This window comes from Oncorhynchus masou, chromosome 33 (assembly GCF_036934945.1).
Source record: "Oncorhynchus masou masou isolate Uvic2021 chromosome 33, UVic_Omas_1.1, whole genome shotgun sequence".
Classification (NCBI taxonomy): domain Eukaryota; kingdom Metazoa; phylum Chordata; class Actinopteri; order Salmoniformes; family Salmonidae; genus Oncorhynchus; species Oncorhynchus masou.
The window spans coordinates 8,911,226-8,937,226 of NC_088244.1; the positions used below are offsets into that span (position 1 = coordinate 8,911,226).

General features: G+C 43.6%; 1 protein-coding gene across 1 annotated transcript; it reads left to right on the plus strand.

Moving 5' to 3' along the window:
* The first annotated feature begins 19,496 nt into the window (after positions 1-19,496).
* On the plus strand, positions 19,497-20,681 carry LOC135527644 (olfactory receptor 5AN1-like). The gene has a single exon (XM_064956129.1). The coding sequence runs from the start codon at positions 19,497-19,499 to the stop codon at positions 20,679-20,681; it is 1,185 nt and encodes a 394-aa protein (XP_064812201.1).
* The last annotated feature ends 5,320 nt before the right edge of the window (positions 20,682-26,001 follow it).

Below are 26,001 nucleotides of genomic sequence, written 5' to 3' on the forward strand. Positions count from 1 at the left end.
TTATAGACAGGCAATCATAATCAGACGCATGCGCACACACACACACACACACACACACACACACATAGATATTACTGCACTGTCGGAGCTGGAAGCACAAGCATTTCGCTACACCCACAATAACATCTGCTAAATATGTGTATGCGACCAATAACATTTAGATTTTATTTCATTTGACATAAAACACTGAACATACAATGCTACCGACAATCACACTAAGGCACTCACACAAAATACACCACTAAAGTTTCTAGATGCACACACACAAACACTTACGGTTTTCTTCCGATTTCCTCCTCTGACTAGGTGGTGTAGAAAGGATCGAACCAAAATGCAGCGTGGTAATTTAGATTCATGTTTAATAAACTAATAAAACACGAACAGAATACAAAAACGTAACACGAAAACCTAACAGCCTATACTGGGGCAAAACAGAGACAGAAACAATCACCCACAAAACACTGAAAGAATATGGCTGCCTAAATATGGTTCCCAATCAGAGACAACGACAAACACCTGCCTCTGATTGAGAACCACTTCAGGCAACCATAGACTTTTCTAGAAAACCCCACTATACCACAATCACAACACCTACAACAACAAAAAACAAAACTAAACACACCACATAATAAACCCATGTCACACCCTGGCCTGACCAAAATAATAAAGAAAACACAAAACACTAAGACCAGGGCGTGACACACACACACACACACTCTTACACACAGACAGGTCATTCCACGAGTAGAATACAGAAATTGTGCGCCAATTTTGAATTTTAAAAGTCTGTCTATATTAAATGAAGTGCCATTTAATATAGACCACATTGAAAATTCATTATATATATATATATATATATATATATATATATATATATATATATATATATATATATATATATATATATATATTTAAAAAAATTCATGTGAATAAAAACTTGCTAAGTGTCAAGAATCAGCATAACCCTCATCAAGTATTTCCAACTTCCAGGAAGATTTTAAATCTCTCCGCCCCAAAATGTCTTCACCATCATTGTAAAGCCCAAGCTTTATTTTTGCTCAAGTCATTTCTGAACATTATTATTTATATCATGTGATTCATTTACATCTGCCCCTGATTTTAAGGTCAACCCTGTTATGTGAACTGAACTCTTGTTTTAATATGGTGAAATTATTAATTTAAAAAAATATATATATTTTTTTTACAAAAGAAACATTGAACATCTACTAGTCAAATCAAAATTGTAAAAGCAGCTAAGCTGGTTCTAGTCTTTTTGGCCATTTTCTGGTGTTTTTTGGGGGGGAAACTTGTGTGTCATGAATAACACGGCAACCCTCTTACCCATAGATAGCTAGGCTAGGAGGGTTTTAACAGTTACATTTTGTTTGTTAATCTTGTGTATCGCCATGGGGGGGATGTGTGAAACTTACTCCTCAGACTGAAGTGTCCCCATTTACGCCAGCGAATAGCCAGTGACTAGATTATCTTTTTGCTTGGCACGGACTGGGAAGGTGCTTCAGGAGTGCAGTCACGTGTGCTAGCAAGGCAGAAGTCCCGAGTCTTGTCCCCTTGAGATCGAAAAACAGATTTTTTAATTAAGTTGAACATGTGCTCTTTATGGCAGAATGTTACAATTAGGTGAATGTAATCTTTTTCTTTTCTTTTTTTTCTTTAAAAAAACAAAACAATTTTGCACTATAAAATCGACTATATTTCAAAATCAAATCAAATCAAATTTTATTTGTCACATACACATGGTTAGCAGATGTTAATGCGAGTGTAGCGAAATGCTTGTGCTTCTAGTTCCGACAATGCAGTAATAACCAACAAGTAATCTAACTAACAATTCCTAAACTACTGTCTTATACACAGTGTAAGGGGATAAAGAATATGTACATAAGGATATATGAATGAGTGATGGTACAGAGCAGCATAGGCAAGATACAGTAGATGGTATCGAGTACAGTATATACATATGAGATGAGTATGTAAACAAAGTGGCATAGTTAAAGTGGCTAGTGATACATGTATTACATAAGGATGCAGTCGATGATATAGAGTACAGTATATACGTATGCATATGAGAAGAATAATGTAGGGTAAGTAACATTATATAAGGTAGCATTGTTTAAAGTGGCTAGTGATATATTTACATAATTTCCCATCAATTCCCATTATTAAAGTGGCTGGAGTTGAGTCAGTGTCAGTGTGTTGGCAGCAGCCACTCAATGTTAGTGGTGGCTGTTTAACAGTCTGATGGCCTTGAGATAGAAGTTGTTTTTCAGTCTCTCGGTCCCAGCTTTGATGCACCTGTACTGACCTCGCCTTCTGGATGATAGCGGGGTGAACAGGCAGTGGCTCGGGTGGTTGATGTCCTTGATGATCTTTATGGCCTTCCTGTAACATCGGGTGGTGTAGGTGTCCTGGAGGGCAGGTAGTTTGCCCCCGGTGATGCGTTGTGCAGACCTCACTACCCTCTGGAGAGCGTTACGGTTGAGGGCGGAGCAGTTGCCGTACCAGGTGGTGATACAGCCCGCCAGGATGCTCTCGATTGTGCATCTGTAGAAGTTTGGAATGACCCAGGCGTTATTACTGTCTCTTTAGATGTCATGACTTCCTGTAAACAGACCAATGCAGAGCTCACTGTCAAACAGAGAAACACAGTGGGAAGTGAGGAACAAATCTGATCCACCTGTCAGATCAATTTCACTGATGACATGTAACACAGTGACACAGACTAGCATTCATTGAACAATAAATCCCTTTTCTGTAGTTGGTCATGGGATACTGTAAGATTATGTTCACTTCATCTACAGGTGACTTTGTTGAGCTTCACAATCAATGTTAAATACTTTCATATGATTTGGACATGATGTGCGAAAAATGCTAATATCGATCCCATGACTTGGAATGGGATTTGTACCACAAATGCTAAACTGTTAGCATGTGGAAACAGTGCAAGGGAAACTAAACCAAAGCATGGATTGATGTCATACCTTGTCATTAGATTGCTTACAGGGCAAGGAAACCAATTTGTCATTTTGTAATTGGGTTCAGCAGTCCCTTTAAGCTGTATTTTATTTGACATTTTTCTCCGAGTCAGATGAACCCCTGCATACCATTTCCATGTGTCTGCTTGCAGTATGAAGGACAGAAGGCTGTGTTTACACAACTGCCCTAAGAACCCAAATTCGATTTCCTTTCTAGATCCCTTTTTTTCTTACTGTCGTCACTCAGTTTTACATGTGATCCATATCAGATTTTTTTTTCTGTTCACACATTAGGGAAAATATCAGATAGGTATCAGATATGCAAACAATTGGCAAACGATCTGATTTAGGCTGCCTGTGTAAGCGCAACCTTACAACCATGATTGACTATACAGCGATACTTTGCCCAACCACGCTAGCTTTGCTCATCATGTGGGTGCTAGCAAGCCGACAGCATGCTTGGTAGTGTGTCAGGTATGAACAGCCAATCCAGTAGGGTCTGGAAGCTATGGTGAGCTTCAATTGGTCAATCAAGCCACAATATAGCCTTCATTTGCATAAAGCTCCTTAGTCCCACCCTGTTCACATGCCCTCGCCCATGCTAGATTCGCCAAACAGTCCCCTGCCCGTTCTACCGCTCATTGCTTTTCTTCCATTGAAAATGAATGGGTTCCAATGTTTCGTCGCACAACGTCATCCCTAGTCAATTCAGGTCGTTAGTGCATTCACACTGTACAAACACATCGCGCGGTGAAACATCAGAAGCCATTCACTTTTAATAGAAGGAATGCAAGAGAAGCAGGGACCATTGAGTGATGTGAGCATGGGCAAGGGGGGAAGTTGGGGAAAGTTGAACTGCATGCATATCCTCTGTGATATCACGGCGCGAGTGACCAATCAAAGCTCACCATAGCTTCCAACCCTTACTGAATTGTCTGACAATGGCTGTTGAAACGTAGCACTACCTAGCTGGCTTGCTAGCACGAAGTTAGCGTGGATAGGCGAGTGCCGCCTGTATAGTGTGACGCTCTGTTAGCGATAGTTAGGCGAGAAAACGCTAACTTGCGTGACTGTGCTAGTTAGCATTGGTTCACAAAAACTACCTCTAACTTCCTTCATTCTGCACGCTGATACATAGACATGGTATCAAAAAATGCCTCTGACTCTGGGCGAAAAAGTCGGAAAAAAAAGTCGACTCTGAGTCGAAAAATGAATCTCGCAGTATCTCTTTAAGGTAATAATCAGACCTTAAATAGATTAACTAAATTTAGGAATACTATTTTATGATGGGGATAGGAGATGATATATAATCATGACCATAATACTACTCTTCCTAATACATCCTAGTACACTGGAACACGCTGCAGTGCAACTAAAAACAATGATGGAAAAAGTAGCCATTTGTCATACTTGAGTAAAAGTCACCCGGTAAAATACTGCATGAGTAAAAGTCTAAAGGTATAGAGTTTTTAAAAGTACTTATGTATCCCAAAGTATAGGTAATTGCTAAACTTCGCTTAAGTATCAAAGTAAAAGTATAAATAATTTCAAATTCATGATATTATGCAACCCAGGCGGCACATTTTTTGATATATATAATTTTTATGGATATCCAGGGGCACACTCGCAACACTTTAGAAACTAAGTTAGTGTTTAGTGAGTCCACCAGGTCAGAGGCAGTAGGGATGACCAGGGATGGTCTCTGTTTAGTGAGTCCACCAGATCAGAGGTAGTAGGGATGACCAGGGATGTTCTCTGTTTAGTGAGTCCACCAGATCAGAGACAGTAGGGATGACCAGGGATGTTCTCTGTTTAGTGAGTCCACCAGATCAGAGGCAGTAGGGATGACCAGGGATGTTCTCTGTTTAGTGAGTCCTCCAGAACAGAGGCAGTGGGGATGACCAGGGATGCTCTCTGTTTAGTGAGTCCACCAGATCAGAGACAGTAGGGATGACCAGGGATGTTGTCTTGATAAGTGCATGAATTGGAATATTTTCCTTAGTACTTTTGGGGGTCAGGGAAAATGTATGAAGTAAAAAGTACATTATTTTCTTTAAGAATGTAGTGAAGTAAAAGTTGTCAAAAATATAAACAGTAAAGTACAGATACCCCAAAAAACAACTTAAGTACTTTAAAGTAATTAAGTATACTGAACCAAAATACAAACTCAACATGCAAGACTTTCAACGAAATCATATAAGGAAATCAGTCAATTGAAATAAATTAACGAAGCCCTGATCTATGGATTTCACATGATTGGAAATACAGATATGCATGTGTTGGTCACAGATACCTTAAAAAAAGGTAGGTGCGTGGACCAGAAAACCAGTCATTATCTGGTGTGATCACCATTTGCCTCATGCAGCGCGACAGTTGTCCTTCGCATAGAGTTGATCAGGCTGATTATGGCCTGTAGAATGTTGTCCCACTCCTTTTCAATGGCTGTGTGAACTTGGTGGATAATTGAGTGAACTGGAACATACTCGTTCGTACACGTCGATCCAGACCATGGGGTAGCTTATGCCTGCCCATACCATAACCCCACCGCCACCATGGGGCACTCGGTTCACGTTGAAATCAGCAAACTGCTCGGCCACACGACGCCATACAAGTGGTCTGCGGTTTTGAGGCCGTTTGGACGTACTGCAAGATTCTCAAAAACGATGTTGGAGGCGGTTTATGACAGAGAAAAGTACATTCAATTATCTGGAAACATCTCTGGTGGAAATTCCTGCAGTCAGCATGCCAATTGCACGCTCCTTCAAAACCTGACAGCTGTGGGATTGTGTTGTGTGACAAAACTGCACATCTTAGAGTGGCCTCTTATTGTCCCCAGCACAAGGTGCACCTGTGTAATGACCATGCCGTTTAATCAGCAGAGAAATGCCAGAGAAATGCTCACTAACAGGGATGTAAACAAATTTCTGCACAACATTTGCGAGAGATAAGCTTTTTTGTGCGTATTTTATTTCAGCTCATGAAACATGGGACCAACACTTCACATGTTGTATATTGTTTTCAGTCTAGTACTTTAAAGTATATAAAAAAGAAGTGATTTACATCACAAAATGAAAGCATAGTACAGAGAACCACAACTGAATTTGAGGCCAAGTCTAATAATTTAAAATTAGTACTTCAGTCTAAACTTAAATCTGAGAGTCCTAGTTTTATTACAGAGATAAGTCGATTCGCACATGCCTTAAATGGACGTAATATCCTGAGCTCGACGTGATTCAACCACAGACATACATTACAGTAAATGTAAGCACTCCATAACCTTATCCATTGTGTCAGTCAGAGTTCAGTGCAGACACAAGACGGTCCCTGGCTGAATCCATTAACACATTTGAATAGCCTCATCATGTAAAAAAATAAAATAAATCACCATCCATTAAAATAAGCCAATTTGTCCAGAAATTCTTTGTGCGTTGCGTAGGAATGCCTTAATATTGGGCAAATTCTCTTAATCTGTGCATGAAAGTGAAAGTCATAAAATGTTAAATTCCACATTTATAAGTCTTTATCTACGTTTCTCTTGCCTGCGCAGTGCGGTTCACAAGTATGCAGTATACTACTGTATAACATAGTTAGGGAAACCAAGGTCTTGGCGTACTCAATGCAGATTCAGTTATCTGTCATCACGGACTTTGAGCTACCCAAAGTGTAACAACACACCATTCTGGCTGGCCCCTAATCATTCACCCCAACTGCAGTTGCACCTCGTAAGTAGCAGTCAATCTATCTCCCCTTCTTCTCATACCAAGGAGAGGGCTCAGCTAACACATCCCCTCCTCTCTCCTTCCTGCTCTCTCCTCTCTCCCTCCTCTATCTTTCCTCTCTCCGTTCTCTCTCCTTCCTCTCTCCCTCCACTCTCCTTCCTCTCTCATTCCTCTCTCCTTCCTCTCTCCCTCCTCTCTCATTCCTCTCTCCCTCCTCTCTCATTCCTCTCTCCGTTCTCTCTCCCTCCTCTCTCATTCCGCTCTCCTTCCTCTCTCTGCCTCCCTTTGGACCACTGATGTCACCTCTGCTCGTCCAAATGTCTAATCTATCCTTGACAGACGGAACCAGCTGATTCCTAGGCCTTCACCCTCCCTCTGCTTCACTCTTTCTCTCCTCCCCCTCCACCTCCTCCTCTTTTCCTCACTCTATTCTTGGACATTCCCAAGAAAAGCAGCTGGAAGCTCCGCCAGTCTTGTCACATGAAGTTACAAACTAAATAAGGCTGGAGGAGTCATGTGTACTCCTCCCATCCATCCATTTCTCACTTCCCTACAGGAGATGGTTTAGTGGACTTACGCATAGACCCCCCCACGGGAGTCTCTGTTGTATTTATAAGCAGGAGGGCAAAGAGTAGGATTACAAGAGGCAATATACTGTACCAAATCCATTATTATAATGTGTGGAGCAGTTGGTTTTTGTGCCTACAGCTGGGTTTCTCTCTTGTCGAGACGCTCACCATATGTTTATTTGCGAGAAAAGCCGATCCATGTATTGGTAGGATAAGTGGATGGATTTACAGATCAGCGTGAAGAAAATGTGTAGAATATTCTCTGTAGAGGAATACATTTACATTTTTTCCTGAAATTCCATTCAATATACCAGCTTTTATAAAAAATAAAACATGTCATGTCACATTTGCATAACATTAATTCCTGATTTGGATAGGATGTAAAGTGTGATGTAAAACCAGGGTAGTAGCCTACCTAACCTACCCATAACCTTCTGAGCCAACATGACCTCATCAGGGCAAGCAGGCTGGGGCCAGAATGATGCCTGCATTGCAATGACTGGTCTGAGCCACCAAGGTATAGTCCCCACATATAGTCCTGGAGACAAATAGTCCCGTAGGAAGGACACAGAGGTTCATTTGGAATTGGACCCAATAATCAAAATATAATGAGATATGTAGTAGTGGACCATCTATCATTCTACCTCTTAGTTCTCTCATGTCCCTCTTAACTGGGAAATATATCTTCTGACCTCAATGGGACTTAAATAAATTAGCGTTTGCATTTCATCACAACTCCATTAGCGAACTGAGAATTTGGGGCACAGATTGGGATGGATATATTTTTCTATATTTTTCTATTTTTCTATTTTTCACTGTTAAATGGATGCTGATAACATCTCCTTTGTGGTTAAAAGGTGCCATCTAGGCATTCTTTACACATTTCAATGTTGGAAGAAATCAATATTGGTGCTGCCGCAAATCCCAGAGAGAAAAACCGTTTATATGAATTGGATCGTTCCACGAATACAGTGCCTTTTTACGTTCCTTTGATATGTTGAAATTGTTCACCAATACTGCATTTTAAAGGCCTGTTATATTAAATGAAATGCCCTTTAAAAATAAATCACACGGGAAATTCTATAAATCTGTTTTTTTTTACATGAATAAAGACGTGATAAAGTGTCATTTGTATTAAAATGTCCCACGTCATGTGTGTTAAAATGTCCCACGTCATGTGTGTTAAAATGTCCCACGTCATGTGTGTTAAAATGTCCCACGTCATGTGTATTAAAATGTCCCACATCATGTGGGACATGGAGGTTTGAACCCTCTTAACCCCAAAAGGTTTTCACCATCATTGCAAAGCCCTAGTTATTTCTGTTGCTTTGAAGATGATTCATTATGTTAACGTGTGTAACGCTCGTCTGAAGAAGAGGACCAAAGCGCAGCACGTGTTCATGATAATTTATTCAAATTGAACACTGAAACAAAGTAGAACAAAAAACGAAACAGTTCTGTCTGGTGCAGACACAAAACAACTACCCACAAAACACAGGTGGGAAAAAGATGCCTAAGTATGATTCTCAATCAGAGACAACGAACGACACCTGCCTCCGATTGAGAACCACACCCGGCCAAACACACAGAAATAGAAAACATAGAAATAAAGAAACTAGAATGCTCACCCTAGTCACACCCTGGCCTAACCAAAATAGAGAATAAAAACCTCACTATTGCCAGGGCGTGACAACGTGATCAGTGATTAATTTACATTTGTCCCTCATTTTAAGGTAAACATGAACTGAACTCTTGTTTAAATATTACTTTTATTTTTTTTATTCTGGGTCAGTTAATACCATACTATATACAGGGTCAGTTAATAATATATACAGGGTCAGTTAATACTATATACAGGGTCAGTTCAATGCCATACTATATACAGGGTCAGTTATTACCATACTATATACAGGGTTAGTTAATACTATATACAGGGTCACTTAATACCATACTATATACAGGGTCAGTTAATACCATACTATATACAGGGTCAGTTAATACCATACAATATACAGGGTCAGTTCATACCATACTATATACAGGGTCAGTTAATACCATACTATATACAGGGTCAGTTAATAATATATACAGGGTCAGTTAATACTATATACAGGGTCAGTTCAATGCCATACTATATACAGGGTCAGTTATTACCATACTATATACAGGGTCAGTTAATAATATATACAGGGTCAGTTAATACCATACTATATACAGGGTCAGTTAATAATATATACAGGGTCAGTTAATACTATATACAGGGTCAGTTCAATGCCATACTATATACAGGGTCAGTTATTACCATACTATATACAGGGTTAGTTAATACTATATACAGGGTCACTTAATACCATACTATATACAGGGTCAGTTAATACCATACTATATACAGGGTCAGTTAATACCATACAATATACAGGGTCAGTTCATACCATACTATATACAGGGTCAGTTAATACCATACTATATACAGGGTCAGTTAATACCATACTATATACAGGGTCAGTTAATACCATACTATATACAGGGTCAGTTCAATACCATACTATATACAGGGTCAGTTCAATACCATATTATATACAGGGTCAGTTCAATACCATACTATATACAGGGTCAGTTAATACCATACTATATACAGGGTCAGTTCATACTATATACAGGGTCAGTTCAATACCATACTATATAAAGGGTCAGTTAATACCATACTATATACAGGGTCAATTAATACCATACTATATACAGGGTCAGTTAATACCATACTATATACAGGGTCAGTTCAATACCATACTATATACAGGGTCAGTTAATACCATACTATATACAGGGTAAGTTAATACCATACTATATACAGGGTCAGTTAATACCATACTATATACAGGGTCAGTTAGTACCATACTATATACAGGGTCAGTTAATACCATACTATATACAGGGTCAGTTAATACCATACTATATACAGGGTCAGTTAATACCATACTATATACAGGGTCAGTTAATACCATACTATATACAGGGTCAGTTAGTACCATACTATATACAGGGTCAGTTAATACCATACTATATACAGGGTCAGTTAATACCATACTATATACAGGGCCAGTTAATACCATACTATATACAGGGTCAGTTAATACCATACTATATACAGGGTCAGTTAGTACCATACTATATACAGGGTCAGTTAATACCATACTATATACAGGGTCAGTTAATACCATACTATATACAGGGTCAGTTAATACCATACTATATACAGGGTCAGTTCGATACCATACTATATACAGGGTCGGTTAATACTATATTAACAATGTGCAGGGATTCTAGAGTGATTGAGGTAGATATGTATAGGGGGGACTAGGCAACAGGATATAAGATGACCAGAGTAGGAGCAGCCTGTATTTGAGTGTGTTTGTGTGTAGAGTCAGTATAAATCAAATCAAAGTTTATTTGTCACGTGCGCCGAAATACCACAGGTACAGTGAAATGCTCTAACCAATAGTGCAAAATAAGGTATTAGGTCAACAATAGGTAAGTAAAGAAACAACAGTAAAAGATACAGTGAAAAATAACAGTAGTGAGGCTCTATACAGTAGACAGGCTATATACAGTAGAGAGGCTCTATACAGTAGAGAGGCTATATACAGTAGAGAGGCTATATACAGTAGACAGGCTATATACAGTAGTGAGGCTCTATACAGTAGAGAGGCTCTATACAGTAGTGAGGCTCTATACAGTAGACAGGCTATATACAGTAGACAGGCTATATACAGTAGACAGGCTATATACAGTAGAGAGGCTATATACAGTAGACAGGCTATATACAGTAGAGAGGCTCTATACAGTAGAGAGGCTATATACAGTAGAGAGGCTCTATACAGTAGACAGGCTATATACAGTAGACAGGCTATATACAGTAGAGAGGCTATATACAGTAGTGAGGATATATACAGTAGTGAGGATATATACAGTAGAGAGGCTATATACAGTAGAGAGGCTATATACAGTAGTGAGGCTATATACAGTAGTGAGGATATATACAGTAGTGAGGATATATACAGTAGAGAGGCTATATACAGTAGAGAGGCTATATACAGTAGTGAGGCTATATACAGTAGTGAGGCTCTATACAGTAGTGAGGCTATATACAGTGGTGAGGCTCTATACAGTAGAGAGGCTATATACAGTAGAGAGGCTATATACAGTAGAGAGGCTATATACAGTAGTGAGGCTATATACAGTAGTGAGGCTCTATACAGTAGTGAGGCTATATACAGTAGTGAGGCTATATACAGTAGTGAGGCTATATACAGTAGAGAGGCTTTATACAGTAGTGAGGCTCTATACAGTAGACAGGCTCTATACAGTAGTGAGGCTCTATACAGTAGTGAGGCTATATACAGTAGAGAGGCTCTATACAGTAGAGAGGCTCTATACAGTAGTGAGGCTATATACAGTAGTGAGGCTCTATACAGTAGAGAGGCTATATATAGTAGTGAGGCTATATACAGTAGACAGGCTATATACAGTAGTGAGGCTATATACAGTAGTGAGGCTATATACAGTAGACAGGCTATATACAGTAGAGAGGCTCTATACAGTAGAGAGGCTCTATACAGTAGTGAGGCTCTATACAGTAGTGAGGCTATATACAGTAGACAGGCTATATACAGTAGTGAGGCTATATACAGTAGACAGGCTATATACAGTAGTGAGGCTATATACAGTAGAGAGGCTATATACAGTAGAGTGGCTCTATACAGTAGTGAGGCTATATACAGTAGAGAGGCTATATACTGTAGTGAGGCTACTGTATATACAGTAGAGAGGCTATATACAGTAGTGAGGCTCTATACAGTAGACAGGCTCTATACAGTAGTGAGGCTCTATACAGTAGTGAGGCTATATACAGTAGAGAGGCTCTATACAGTAGAGAGGCTCTATACAGTAGTGAGGCTCTATACAGTAGTGAGGCTCTATACAGTAGAGAGGCTATATATAGTAGTGAGGCTATATACAGTAGACAGGCTATATACAGTAGTGAGGCTATATACAGTAGTGAGGCTATATACAGTAGACAGGCTATATACAGTAGAGAGGCTTTATACAGTAGAGAGGCTCTATACAGTAGAGAGGCTCTATACAGTAGAGAGGCTCTATACAGTAGTGAGGCTCTATACAGTAGTGAGGCTATATACAGTAGACAGGCTATATACAGTAGTGAGGCTATATACAGTAGAGAGGCTATATACAGTAGAGTGGCTCTATACAGTAGTGAGGCTATATACAGTAGAGAGGCTATATACAGTAGTGAGGCTATATACAGTAGACAGGCTATATACAGTAGTGAGGCTATATACAGTAGACAGGCTATATACAGTAGTGAGGCTATATACAGTAGAGAGGCTATATACAGTAGAGTGGCTCTATACAGTAGTGAGGCTATATACAGTAGTGAGGCTATATACAGTAGAGAGGCTATATACTGTAGTGAGGCTATATACAGTAGAGTGGCTCTATACAGTAGTGAGGCTATATACAGTAGTGAGGCTATATACAGTAGTGAGGCTATATACAGTAGTGAGGCTATATACAGTAGAGAGGCTATATACTGTAGTGAGGCTATATACAGTAGAGAGGCTATATACAGTAGTGATGCTATAACAGTTGCGAGGCTATACACAGACACCGGTTTGTCAGGCTGACTGTTGAACAGAGCGTAGCAGTAGCGTAAAAGAGGGGTTGGTGGGTGGCGGGACACAATGCAGATAGTCTGGTTAGCCAATGTGCGGGGGCACTGGTTGGTTGGACCAATTGAGGTAGTATGTACATGAATGTATAGTTAAAGTGACTATGTATATATGATAAACAGAGAGTAGCAGCAGCGTATAAGAGAGGTTGGGGGGGGGGGGGGGGCTGTGCAAATAGTCCAGGTAACCATTTGATTACCTGTTCAGGAGTCTTATGGCTTGGGGGTAAAAACTGTTGAGACGCCTTTTTGTCCTAGACTTGGCACTCCGGTGCCGCTTGCCATGCGGTAGTAGAGAGAGCAGTCTATGACTGGGGTGGCCGGGGTCTTTGACCATTTTTAGGGCCTCCTCTGAGTGGGTATGTGAGTGGGTGTGTTTGTGTGTAGAGTCAGTATAAATGTATGGACATATTATGTGTGAGTGAGAAGATGATGGAGTGAGTGTGTGTGAGTGAGTGTGTAAGGCCCTGTGAGTTTGTAGGGCCCTGTGACTGTGTAAGGCCCTGTGAGTTTGTAGGGCCCTGTGAGTGTGTAGGGCCCTGTGAGTTTGTAAGGCCCTGTGAGTGTGTAGGGCCCTGTGAGTTTGTAAGGGCCTGTGAGGTTGTAGGGCCATGTGAGTTTGTAAGGGCCTGTGAGTTTGTAGTGCCATGTGACTGCGTAAGGCCCTGTGAGTTTGTAAGGGCCTGTGAGTTTGTAGGGCCATGTGACTGTGTAAGGCCCTGTGAGTTTGTAAGGGCCTGTGAGTTTGTAGGGCCATGTGACTGTGTAAGGCCCTGTGAGTTTGTAAGGCCCTGTGAGTTTGTAAGGGCCTGTGAGTTTGTAAGGGCCTGTGACTGTGTAAAGCCCAGTGACTGTGTAAGGCCCAGTGACTGTGTAAGGCCCAGTGACTGTGTAAGGCCCAGTGACTGTGTAAAGCCCAGTGACTGTGTAGGGCCCTGTGAGTGTGTAAAGCCCAGTGACTGTGTAAAGCCCAGTGACTGTGTAAAGCCCAGTGACTGTGTAAAGCCCAGTGACTGTGTAAGGCCCAGTGACTGTGTAAAGCCCAGTGACTGTGTAGGGCCCTTTGAGTGTGTAAAGCCCAGTGACTGTGTAAAGCCCAGTGACTGTGTAAGGCCCAGTGACTGTGTAAAGCCCAGTGACTGTGTAGGGCCCTTTGAGTGTGTAAAGCCCAGTGACTGTGTAAAGCCCAGTGACTGTGTAAGGCCCAGTGACTGTGTAAGGCCCAGTGACTGTGTAAAGCCCAGTGACTGTGTAAAGCCCAGTGACTGTGTAAAGCCCAGTGACTGTGTAAAGCCCAGTGACTGTGTAAAGCCCAGTGACTGTGTAGGGCCCTGTGAGTGTGTAAAGCCCAGTGACTGTGTAAAGCCCAGTGACTGTGTAAAGCCCAGTGACTGTGTAAGGCCCTGTGACTGTGTATAGAGAGAGAGTGCAAAAGGTCAATAAAGATTCAAGGTTTATTCAGATAATCTGTTTAGGTATTTTGTTAGCTATTTATCAGTCTTGGGGATAGAAGATGTTCAAGAGCCTGTTGGGCCAGACTTGATGCACCGGTACCACTTGCCGTGCGGAAGCAGAGGGAACAGTCTATAGCTTGGGTGGTTGGAGTTTTTAACAATTTTCAGGGCCTTCCTACCACACTGCCTGATATAGATGTCCTGGAAGGCAGGGAGCTCAGCCCCAGTGATGTACTGGGCTGTCCGCACCGCCCTCTGTATCGCAATGCAATGGAGGGTGGTGCTATTGTCATACCAGGCAGTGATGCAGCCAGTCAAGATGCTTTCAATGGTATAGCTGTATCACTTTTTGAGGATTTGAGGTTTCATGCCAAACGTTTTCAACCTCCTGAGGGGGAAGGGGCGCTGTTGTGCCTTCTTCATGACTGTGCGCGTGTGTTTGGACCATTTCAAGTCTCTAGTGATTTGTACACCGAGGAACTTGAAGCTCTCGACCTGCTCGTGGGTGAACAAGGAGTACAAGATGGGACTGAGCACGCACCCCTGAGGAGTCCCCGTGTTGAGGGTCAGCGTGGCGGAAGTGATATTGCCTATCCTCACCACCTGGGGTTGGCCCGTCAGGAAGTCCAGGATCCAGTTGATGATTGAAGCTTTATGATGAGCTTCGAGGTGACAATGATGTTGAACCCTGAGCTGTATTGAATGAACAGCATTCTCACATCGGCAGGGTAGCCTAGTGGTTAGAGCGTTGGACTAGTAACCGGAAGGTTGCAAGTTCAACTCCCTGACCTGACAAGGTACAAATCTGTCGTTCTGCCCCTGAACAGGCAGTTAACCCACTGTTCCTAGGGGGAAAATAAGAATTTGTTCTTAACTGACTTGCCTAAAGGTAAAATAAATAAAATAAACTTATCTTGATGGGTGAGGGCGGTGTCGAGAGCAATTGAGATTGCGTCATCTGTGAGTCTGTTGTGGCGTTATGCAAATTGGAGTGGGTCTGGGATGATGGAGTTAATGTATTCCATAACCATCCTCTCAAAGCACTTCCTGATTACAGAACTGAGTGCTACAGGGCAGTAGTCATTGTGGCATGAAGCCTTAGAGTTATTGGGGACAGTGATAATGGTGGTCATCTTAAAACATGTGGGGATGACAGACTGGGACAAGAAGACGTTGAACATTACCATGAATATGCCTACCAGCTGTTCTGCTCTGAGAACGAGCCCTGGAACACTGTCGGGCCCAGCGGCCTTGCGGGTGTTGACGTGATTAAGGACCCAGTGCCGGGGCCCTCAGAGAGCGAGATCACCCAAACCTCTGAGTCGGTGACGGCCCTCACACCTGTAACGATGTTGTTGTTGTCAAAGAGTGCATAAAATGCATTGTCTTCGTCTGGTGTCGTTGGGGAGATTACAGCTGGGTCTTCCGCTACATGCGGTGGGCGTCGGAGCCTGTGTTATATGATTCCACCTTACTTCTATATTTTCCTTTTGCCCGTTTGATGAATTTGCGGAGGTCGTAGCGGGACTTCTTGTACTTATTCCTGTCCTCTGCCGTAGCCTCAGCCTTTTCTGCGGTAGCCCTGTCCTTTAGTTAAGCGCCATCCTCGATGTTAATCCAGGGCTTTTGATTGGGAAAACAGCAAACGTGCACAACATCGCCAATACATTTTCTAATGAAGCCGGTGACGGAGGTGGTTCACTCATCAATGTTATCGGTGGCGTCTCGAAACATATTCCAATCAGCGCTAGCAAAGCACATGGGTATTTATAGCTATTCAAGAGCAAATCATCAACCCTGTTACAATCAACTCTGTTGGCACTTACTCGTCTTTCTTCTTGAGATGGGAAAACATGTTTTTTTAACCAAGTTACACAACCCAAACGGCACTATCTCAGTGGAATGACCCAATTTATACTTAATATTGCTGAACTAGGCCTACAAAATTAGCTAAATGTTTGATAATGATTTTCATTATCAATTTAATTATTTTCTTTAAAACGATTCACTCTCACACACAAGCACACACAAGCACACACAAGCACACACGAACACGTGTGCAATTTATATAATTACAGTAATAAGTAATTCTATAAGCAATTCAATACTCACAGCTACCACAGATGTGAGTGACAGGTGATTTAGGATACTCAATCTTCTATTTATAACCAAATATATGAAATATAATTATTACTAAAGTAACTGTCCAGTGAAAATCTCATATTCTGTTAACTCATATCCAAATAGAGTTGTTGACTCATCCTATACTTGCATTTGTGGCCAAAGCGTAAATTTGAGAAAAAAAAAACACTTTAAAAAAACACCTCAAAACTTGTATCTCAAATAGACCATTTAAAAAAATGCTATTTCCTCATAGAGGATGATGTCAACCTCCTGAGGAGGATGAGCTGGCCAATCAGAGGTCTACGTTCATATTTTTCATGATCGATATGCTCCCACACCATTCTATTATTGGGGTAGGCCTTCACCATTTGTCACGCCCTGACCTTAGTTATCTTTGTTTTCTTTATTATTTGGTTAGGTCAGGGTGTGACAAGGGTGGTTTGTTTAGTTTTTGTATTGTCTAGGGATTTTTGTATTGTCTAGGGTTTTTTATATATCTAGGGGTTTTGTAGTCTAGATGTTTATATGTCTATGGTTGCCTAGAGGCAGCTGTTTATCGTTGTCTCTGATTGGGAACCATATTTAGGTAGCCATATTCTTTGGTTATTTTGTGGGTTGTTATTCTATGTTTAGTTGCCATATTGCTTCACGGTTCGGTTTGTTGTTTTGTTTTGTTCTGTTCAGTGTTCTCTCTTTTATTAAAGAGTTATATTCGCTTACAACGCTGCGCCATGGTCTCCTCACTATGATGACCATGACAGAACAACCCACCAAAAAAGGACCAAGCAGCGTGCTAAAAAGGAGTGGACATCTTGGACCTGGGAGAAAAAGGAGTGGAGGACATCCTGGACCTGGGAGGAGGTAATGGCAGGGAACAAGACCCTGCCATGGAAGCAGGTGGAGAAAGCACAGGAGGAACGGCGACGATATGAGGGTGAACGGAAGCCCGAGAGGTAGCCCCAAGATTTGTTTTGGGGAGGGCACACGAGGAGATTGTATTAGTCAAGCCGGAGACCTGAGCCAACTCCTCGTGCTTACTGTGGGGAGCACGTTACTGGTCAGGCACCGTGTTATGCGGTGGAGTGCATGATGTCTCCAGTGCGCTCTTCTAGCCTGGTACACTCTATTCCAGCTCCTCGCATTGGCCGGGCTAGAATGAGCATCCAGCCAGGAAGGAGGGTGCCGGCTCAGTGCTCCTGGTCTCCAGTATACCTCCATGGACCAGGATATCCTGCGCCGGCTTTGAGTACTCTATCTCCGGTGAGTCGACACAACCCGGCGAAAATAAACATCCTGCCAGGACGGGTTGTGTCAGCTCTACACTCCAGACCTCCAGTGCGCCTCCATGATCTAGTACGCCCTCTTCCTTCTCCTCGCACTCGCCCTGAGGTGCGTATCCCCAGCCCGGAACCACCAGTTCTGGCACCACGCACCAGGCCTACAGTGCGCCTTGGCAGTACAGAGTGTCCGGTGACAGTACCCAGTCCAGAGCGTCCGGCGACAGTACCCAGTCCAGAGCGTCCGGCGACAGTACCCAGTCCAGAGCGTCCGGCGACAGTGCCCAGTCCGGAACCTCCAACGATGGGCCACAGTCCGGAACCTCCAGCGACGGGCCCCAGTCTGGAACCTCCAACGCCGGGCCCCAGTCCGGAACCTCCAACGACGGTTCCCAGTCCGGAATCTTCAACGATGGGCCCCAGCCCGGGGTCTCCAGTGACGGTCCCCAGTCCAGAACATCCGGCGAAAATCCACACGGCGAGGGTCCCCAGCCTGGGGCCTACAGTGAGGATCCGCAGTCCAGAGCATCCAGCGATGATCCACGGGTCAGTGCTACAAGAGCGGACTCAGTGTAAAGAAGGGGGTGGCATCCAGAACCAAAGTCGCACCTTTGGCGGGGGGGGTACTGTCACACCCTGACCTTAGTTATCTTAGTTTTCTTTATTATATGGTTAATTCAGGGTGTGACAAGGGTGGTTTGTTTAGTTTCTGTATTGTCTAGGGGTTTTTGCTTGTCTAGGTTTTTTTTTCAATCTAGGTGTTTATATGTCTATGGTTGCCTAGATTGGTTCTCAATCAGAGGTAGCTGTTTATCGTTGTCTCTGATTGGGAACCATATTTAGGTAGCCATATTCCTTGGTTATTTTGTGGGTTGTGATTCTATGTTTACTTGCCATATTGCTTCACGGTTCGTTTTGTTTAGTTTTGTTCAGTGTTCTCTCTTTTATTAAAGAGTTATGTTCGCTTACCACGCTGTGCCTTGGTCTCCTCACTATGACGACCATTCCAACACAGAAAAGCTGCTTTTTAACATACTTCATTACCATTTATTGGAAGGAAAACTATTTTACACAATTACTTTAAATATATATATTTTTTTATATAGAAAACTAATCGACAATGACAATTACAAGGATGATGAAGGTGATGAGGATGAAGGTGATGATGACTATTTGGCTATTTTTACTGTCATACCAACAAATATCAATGAATAACCAAAATAAAGTGTATATTTTATTTACATTTAAACATATGGTGACTGTAAGCAAATTTAGCAACAGATAACATGAAAGTCTGCAACCGCTGATTCAACAGGTGGACACAGTCTCAGCACCCTTCTAGAGCGCGCGCACGAGAGAGGGAGAGAGAGAGAGAGAGGGAGAGACAGAGAGAGAGAGAGGGGGAGAGAGAGAGAGCGAGAGAGGGAGAGAGAGAGAGAGAGAGAGAGAGAGAGAGAGCGAGAGAGGGAGAGACAGAGAGAGAGAGGGGGAAAGAGAGAGAGAGCGAGAGAGCGAGAGAGAAAGAGAGAGAGCGAGAGAGAGAGAAAGCGAGAGAGAGAGCGAGAGAGAAAGAGAGAGAGAATATAAAAGGAGTAAAGCCATGCGCTCGGCTCGACCATGGCTCATAAGTTCATCATGAATTCCACTCAGGTGTTCAACCGCACGGGTCCATGCGTTGCTCATACTTTTGAGAACGGAACGGAAGATGACAAGCGCAACTTCGACCAAGGAGGCTGCCTCTTTTTGTTCATAATGCCATTTGATGCAGTCGTGAATGTGCTGGTTTTTGTGTTCTTGATGCTCACAATCCTGTCTTTGGCTGTGAACGGATTCACTTTGTTGGGACTGGGACACTCGGAGGACCTATCTTGGGAGCCACGCTACGCCCTGCTGAAGAACTTGATTCTGAGTGACATGGTGCAAACCATCAATTTGGGCCCCTTTGTGACCCACTGCTTACTGCAGAGAAGCACAATGAACTTTAACACCTTGTGCCTCCTCCAGTATTTCACCGGCAGCGTCTGCATCTTCAGCACCCTCATCACCATCACCTGCATGGCCATTGAGCGATACCTGTATGTGTGCCATGCCATCCACTACCTGTCCATCCTCACCCCTCTGCGCCTGCGCCTCACCATCTGCCTCACCTGGGTCTTGTCCATCAGCGTTGGCTGCGTTAACTTCACCCTGCTACACCAGGGGGAAGGGGAGTACGGCACAGCAACCTCTGGACTCATATGTGAGCCTGACACCGTGGAACGCCACATGGGTTTCCCCAGGGCAGCGGCTATCACCCGCAAGCTGGTGGGCTTCATCTTCACCCTGCTCTGCATCCTCAGCTACTTCTTTGCCTATGTACGGATGTACCAGGACGCCCGCAACGCTGTGGTGCCCTTCAACACGGTGAACACTCGAGCGCGCAACACTGTGCTTTTCTACTGTGGGATGTTGTTCCTGCAGCTACTCCCTATGTTCCTCAAGATCACCTCGGATGCTCTGTGGGAGCTGGAGGGCACAGGGGCCATGATGACCGCCCTCTCCAGGGCTGGGACCCCGCTGTCCGCTGGAACTCTGCACATCTCCCTCCTGATCCTCATCATGGTGCCTCCCTGCATCAACCCACTTATCTTTGGCATTCGCAATTGGGAGGTACGTCAGGCGCTGTTCAGACTCTTCCGCTGGAAGGGCAAATGCCCTGAGCTGGAGCTGGAGAGGACGTGGGTGAGGTCACAGCACAGGGCAGGTGTGTTGGAACGAGGCAGAGGAGAGGTGGGAGAGATGTCTCCCAGAAATAGCAGCTGAGAAGAGGGACGATGAGATGCATTCAATTTGGTATGAGACAGACACAGAAACTTGCGAAGGGAATTTACAGTAAGGACTAAATTACAGTAACGACCAAAGTACAGTAAGGACCATAGTACAGTAAGGACCATAGTACAGTAAGGACCATAGTACAGTAAGGACCATAATACAGTAAGGACCATAATACAGTAAGGACCATAGTACAGTAAGGACCATAATACAGTAAGGACCATAATACAGTAAGGACCATAGTACAGTAAGGACCATAGTACAGTAAGGACCATAATACAGTAAGGACCAAAGTACAGTAAGGACCATAATACAGTAAGGACCATAATACAGTAAGGACCATAGTACAGTAAGGACCATAATATAGTAAGGACCATAGTACAGTAAGGACCATAGTACAGTAAGGACCATAATATAGTAAGGACCATAGTACAGTAAGGACCATAGTACAGTAAGGACCATAATACAGTAAGGACTATAGTACAGTAAGGACCATAATACAGTAAGGACCATAGTACAGTAAGGACCATAATACAGTAAGGACCATAGTACAGTAAGGACCATAATATAGTAAGGACCATAGTACAGTAAGGACCATAGTACAGTAAGGACCATAAAATAGGAAGGACCATAGTACAGTAAGGACCATAATATAGTAAGGACCATAATACAGTAAGGACCATAATATAGTAAGGACAATAGTACAGTAAGGACCATAGTACAGTAAGGACCATAATATAGTAAGGACCATAGTACAGTAAGGACCATAGTACAGTAAGGACCATAATATAGTAAGGACCATAGTACAGTAAGGACCATAATATAGTAAGGACCATAATACAGTAAGGACCATAATATAGTAAGGACAATAGTACAGTAAGGACCATAGTACAGTAAGGACCATAATATAGTAAGGACAATAGTACAGTAAGGACCATAATATAGTAAGGACCATAATACAGTAAGGACCAAAAATAGCAGTTTTATAATATTATACTGAATGTATAATTATCTGTACCATGCAATTATAGTTGGCCAAGGCATGCTATTTAATCAATCTTCAATACAAGTATTGGTGTAGTGTTTCGGAAGGCATCTGATATTGTATTGAGAAAAGTGGTTCTCATTTACAAGGGCAAATGCATTTTCACATGCTGAGATGTTAGAGACCATCACAGGCTTTTACTGTTCTTGGACTGTTGTCCTCTTTCATTATCTTTGGGCTCCCGAGTGGCACAGAGGTCTAAGGCACTGCATCTCAGTGCTAGAGGCATCACTACAGACACCCTGGTTCGATTCCAGGCTGTATCACAACTGGCTGTGATTGGGAGTCCCATAGGGCGGCGCACAATTGGCTCAGCGTTCCATTATTAAAATGACCAGTGTTCCATTATTAAAATGACTAGTGTTCCATTATTAAAATGACTAGTGTTCCATTATTAAAGTGACTAGTGTTCCATTATTAAAATGACCAGTGTTCCATTATTAAAGTGACCAGTGTTCCATTATTAAAGTGACTAGTGTTCCATTATTAAAGTGACGAGTGTTCCATTATTAAAGTGACTTGTGTTCCATTATTAAAGTGACCAGTGTTCCATTATTAAAGTGACTAGTGTTCCATTATTAAAATGACCAGTGTTCCATTATTAAAGTGACCAGTGTTCCATTATTAAAGTGACTAGTGTTCCATTATTACAATGACCAGTGTTCCATTATTAAAGTGACCAGTGTTCCATTACATTTACATTTAAGTCATTTAGCAGACGCTCTTATCCAGAGCGACTTACAAATTATTAAAGTGACTAGTGTTCCATTATTAAAATGACCAGTGTTCCATTATTAAAGTGACCAGTGTTCCATTATTAAAGTGACCAGTGTTCCATTATTAAAATGACCAGTGATTCAGGCAGAAGATGAAAGCAATATGTTTTGCCCCTGTCTTCTCTGCCCCTGTCTTCTCTGTCCCTGTCCTCTCTGTCCCTGTCTTCTCTGTCTTCTCTGTCTGTCTTCTCTGCCCCTGTCTTCTCTGTCTTCTCTGTTCCTGTCTTCTCTGTCTCTGTCTTATCTGTCTTCTCTGTCCCTGTCTTCTCTGTCCCTGTCTTCTCTGTCCCTGTCTTCTCTACCCTTATCTATGCTGTCCCTGTCTTCTCTGTCCCTGTCTTCTCTACCCTTATCTTATCCGTCCCCGTCTTCTCTGCCCCTGTCTTCTCTGTCCCTGTCTTCTCTGTCCCTGTCTTCTCTGTCTCTGTCTTCTCTGTCTTCTCTGCCCCTGTCTTCTCTGTCCCTGTCTTCTCTGTCCCTGTCTTCTCTGTCCCTGTCATCTCTACTCTTATCTTCTCTGTCCCTGTCTTCTCTACCCTTATCTTCTCTGTCCCCGTCTTCTCTGCCCCTGTCTTCTCTGTCCCTGTCTTCTCTACCCTTATCTTCTCTGTCCCTGTCTTCTCTGTCCCTGTCTTCTCTACCCTTATCTTCTCTGTCCCTGTCTTCTCTGTCTCTGTCTTCTCTACCCTTATCTTCTCTGTCCCTGTCTTCTCTGTTCCTGTCTTCTCTACCCTTATCTTCTCTGTCCCCGTCTTCTCTGTCCCTGTCTTCTCTGTCCCTGTCTTCTCTACCCTTATCTTCTCTGTCCCTGTCTTCTCTGTCTCTGTCTTCTCTACCCTTATCTTCTCTGTCCCTGTCTTCTCTGTTCCTGTCTTCTCTACCCTTATCTTCTCTGTCCCCGTCTTCTCTGTCCCTGTCTTCTCTGTCCCTGTCTTATCTATCCTTATCTTCTCTGTCCCTGTCTTCTCTGTCTTCTCTGTCTTCTCTGTCCCTGTCTTCTCTGTCCCTGTCTTCTCTGTCCCTGTCTTCTCTGTCCCGTCTTCTCTGCCCCCGTCTTCTCTGTCCCCGTCTTCTCTGTCCCTGTCTTCTCTACCCTTATCTTCTCTGTCCCTGTCTTCTCTGTCTTCTCTGCCCCTGTCTTCTCTGCCCCTGTCTTCTCTGTCCCTGTCTTCTCTGTCCCTGTCTTCTCTGTCCCCGTCTTCTCTGTCCCCATCTTCTCTGTCCCCATCTTCTCTGTCCCCGTCTTCTCTGTCCCTGTCTTCTCTGTCTTCTCTGTCCCTGTCTTCTCTGTCCCTGTCATCTCTGTCCCTGTCTTCTCTGTCCCCGTCTCCTCTGTCCCCGTCTTCTCTGCCCCCGACTTCTCTGCCCCTGTCTTCTCTGCCCCTGTCTTCTCTGTCTTCTCTGCCCCTGTCTTCTCTGTCTTCTCTGTCCCTGTCTTCTCTGCCCCCGTCTTCTCTGTCCCTGTCTTCTCGGTCCCTGTCTTCTCTGTCCCTGTCTTCTCTACCCTTATCTTCTCTGCCCCTGTCTTCTCTGCCCCTGTCTTCTCTGTCTCTGTCTTATCTGTCTTCTCTGTCCCTGTCTTCTCTGTCCCTGTCTTCTCTGTCCCTGTCTTCTCTACCCTTATCTATGCTGTCCCTGTCTTCTCTGTCCCTGTCTTCTCTACCCTTATCTTATCCGTCCCCGTCTTCTCTGCCCCTGTCTTCTCTGTCCCTGTCTTCTCTGTCCCTGTCTTCTCTGTCTCTGTCTTCTCTGTCTTCTCTGCCCCTGTCTTCTCTGTCCCTGTCTTCTCTGTCCCTGTCTTCTCTGTCCCTGTCATCTCTACTCTTATCTTCTCTGTCCCTGTCTTCTCTACCCTTATCTTCTCTGTCCCCGTCTTCTCTGCCCCTGTCTTCTCTGTCCCTGTCTTCTCTACCCTTATCTTCTCTGTCCCTGTCTTCTCTGTCCCTGTCTTCTCTACCCTTATCTTCTCTGTCCCTGTCTTCTCTGTCTCTGTCTTCTCTACCCTTATCTTCTCTGTCCCTGTCTTCTCTGTTCCTGTCTTCTCTACCCTTATCTTCTCTGTCCCCGTCTTCTCTGTCCCTGTCTTCTCTGTCCCTGTCTTCTCTACCCTTATCTTCTCTGTCCCTGTCTTCTCTGTCTCTGTCTTCTCTACCCTTATCTTCTCTGTCCCTGTCTTCTCTGTTCCTGTCTTCTCTACCCTTATCTTCTCTGTCCCCGTCTTCTCTGTCCCTGTCTTCTCTGTCCCTGTCTTATCTATCCTTATCTTCTCTGTCCCTGTCTTCTCTGTCTTCTCTGTCTTCTCTGTCCCTGTCTTCTCTGTCCCTGTCTTCTCTGTCCCGTCTTCTCTGCCCCCGTCTTCTCTGTCCCCGTCTTCTCTGTCCCTGTCTTCTCTACCCTTATCTTCTCTGTCCCTGTCTTCTCTGTCTTCTCTGCCCCTGTCTTCTCTGCCCCTGTCTTCTCTGTCCCTGTCTTCTCTGTCCCTGTCTTCTCTGTCCCCGTCTTCTCTGTCCCCATCTTCTCTGTCCCCATCTTCTCTGTCCCCGTCTTCTCTGTCCCTGTCTTCTCTGTCTTCTCTGTCCCTGTCTTCTCTGTCCCTGTCATCTCTGTCCCTGTCTTCTCTGTCCCCGTCTCCTCTGTCCCCGTCTTCTCTGCCCCCGACTTCTCTGCCCCTGTCTTCTCTGCCCCTGTCTTCTCTGTCTTCTCTGCCCCCGTCTTCTCTGTCCCTGTCTTCTCGGTCCCTGTCTTCTCTGTCCCTGTCTTCTCTACCCTTATCTTCTCTGCCCCTGTCTTCTCTGCCCCTGTCTTCTCTGTCTCTGTCTTATCTGTCTTCTCTGTCCCTGTCTTCTCTGTCCCTGTCTTCTCTGTCCCTGTCTTCTCTACCCTTATCTACGCTGTCCCTGTCTTCTCTGTCCCTGTCTTCTCTACCCTTATCTTATCCGTCCCCGTCTTCTCTGCCCCTGTCTTCTCTGCCCCTGTCTTCTCTGCCCCTGTCTTCTCTGTCCCTGTCTTCTCTGTCCCTGTCTTCTCTGTCCCTGTCTTCTCTGTACCTGTCTTCTCTGCCCCCGTCTTCTCTGCCCCAGTCTTCTCTGTCCCTGTCTTCTCTGTCCCTGTCTTCTCTGTCCCTGTCTTCTCTACCCTTATCTTCTCTGTCCCTGTCTTCTCTACCCTTATCTTCTCTGTCCCCGTCTTCTCTGCCCCTGTCTTCTCTGTCCCTGTCTTATCTACCCTTATCTTCTCTGTCCCTGTCTTCTCTGTCCCTGTCTTCTCTACCCTTATCTTCTCTGTCCCTGTCTTCTCTGTTCCTGCCTTCTCTACCCTTATCTTCTCTGCCCCTGTCTTCTCTGCCCCTGTCTTCTCTGTCTCTGTCTTATCTGTCTTCTCTGTCCCTGTCTTCTCTGTCCCTGTCTTCTCTGTCCCTGTCTTCTCTACCCTTATCTACGCTGTCCCTGTCTTCTCTGTCCCTGTCTTCTCTACCCTTATCTTATCCGTC

What these genes read in the sequence shown, in the direction of transcription:
- LOC135527644 (XM_064956129.1), top strand. Translation starts at nt 19,497, where the DNA reads ATGGCTCATAAGTTCATCATGAATTCCACTCAGGTGTTCAACCGCACG.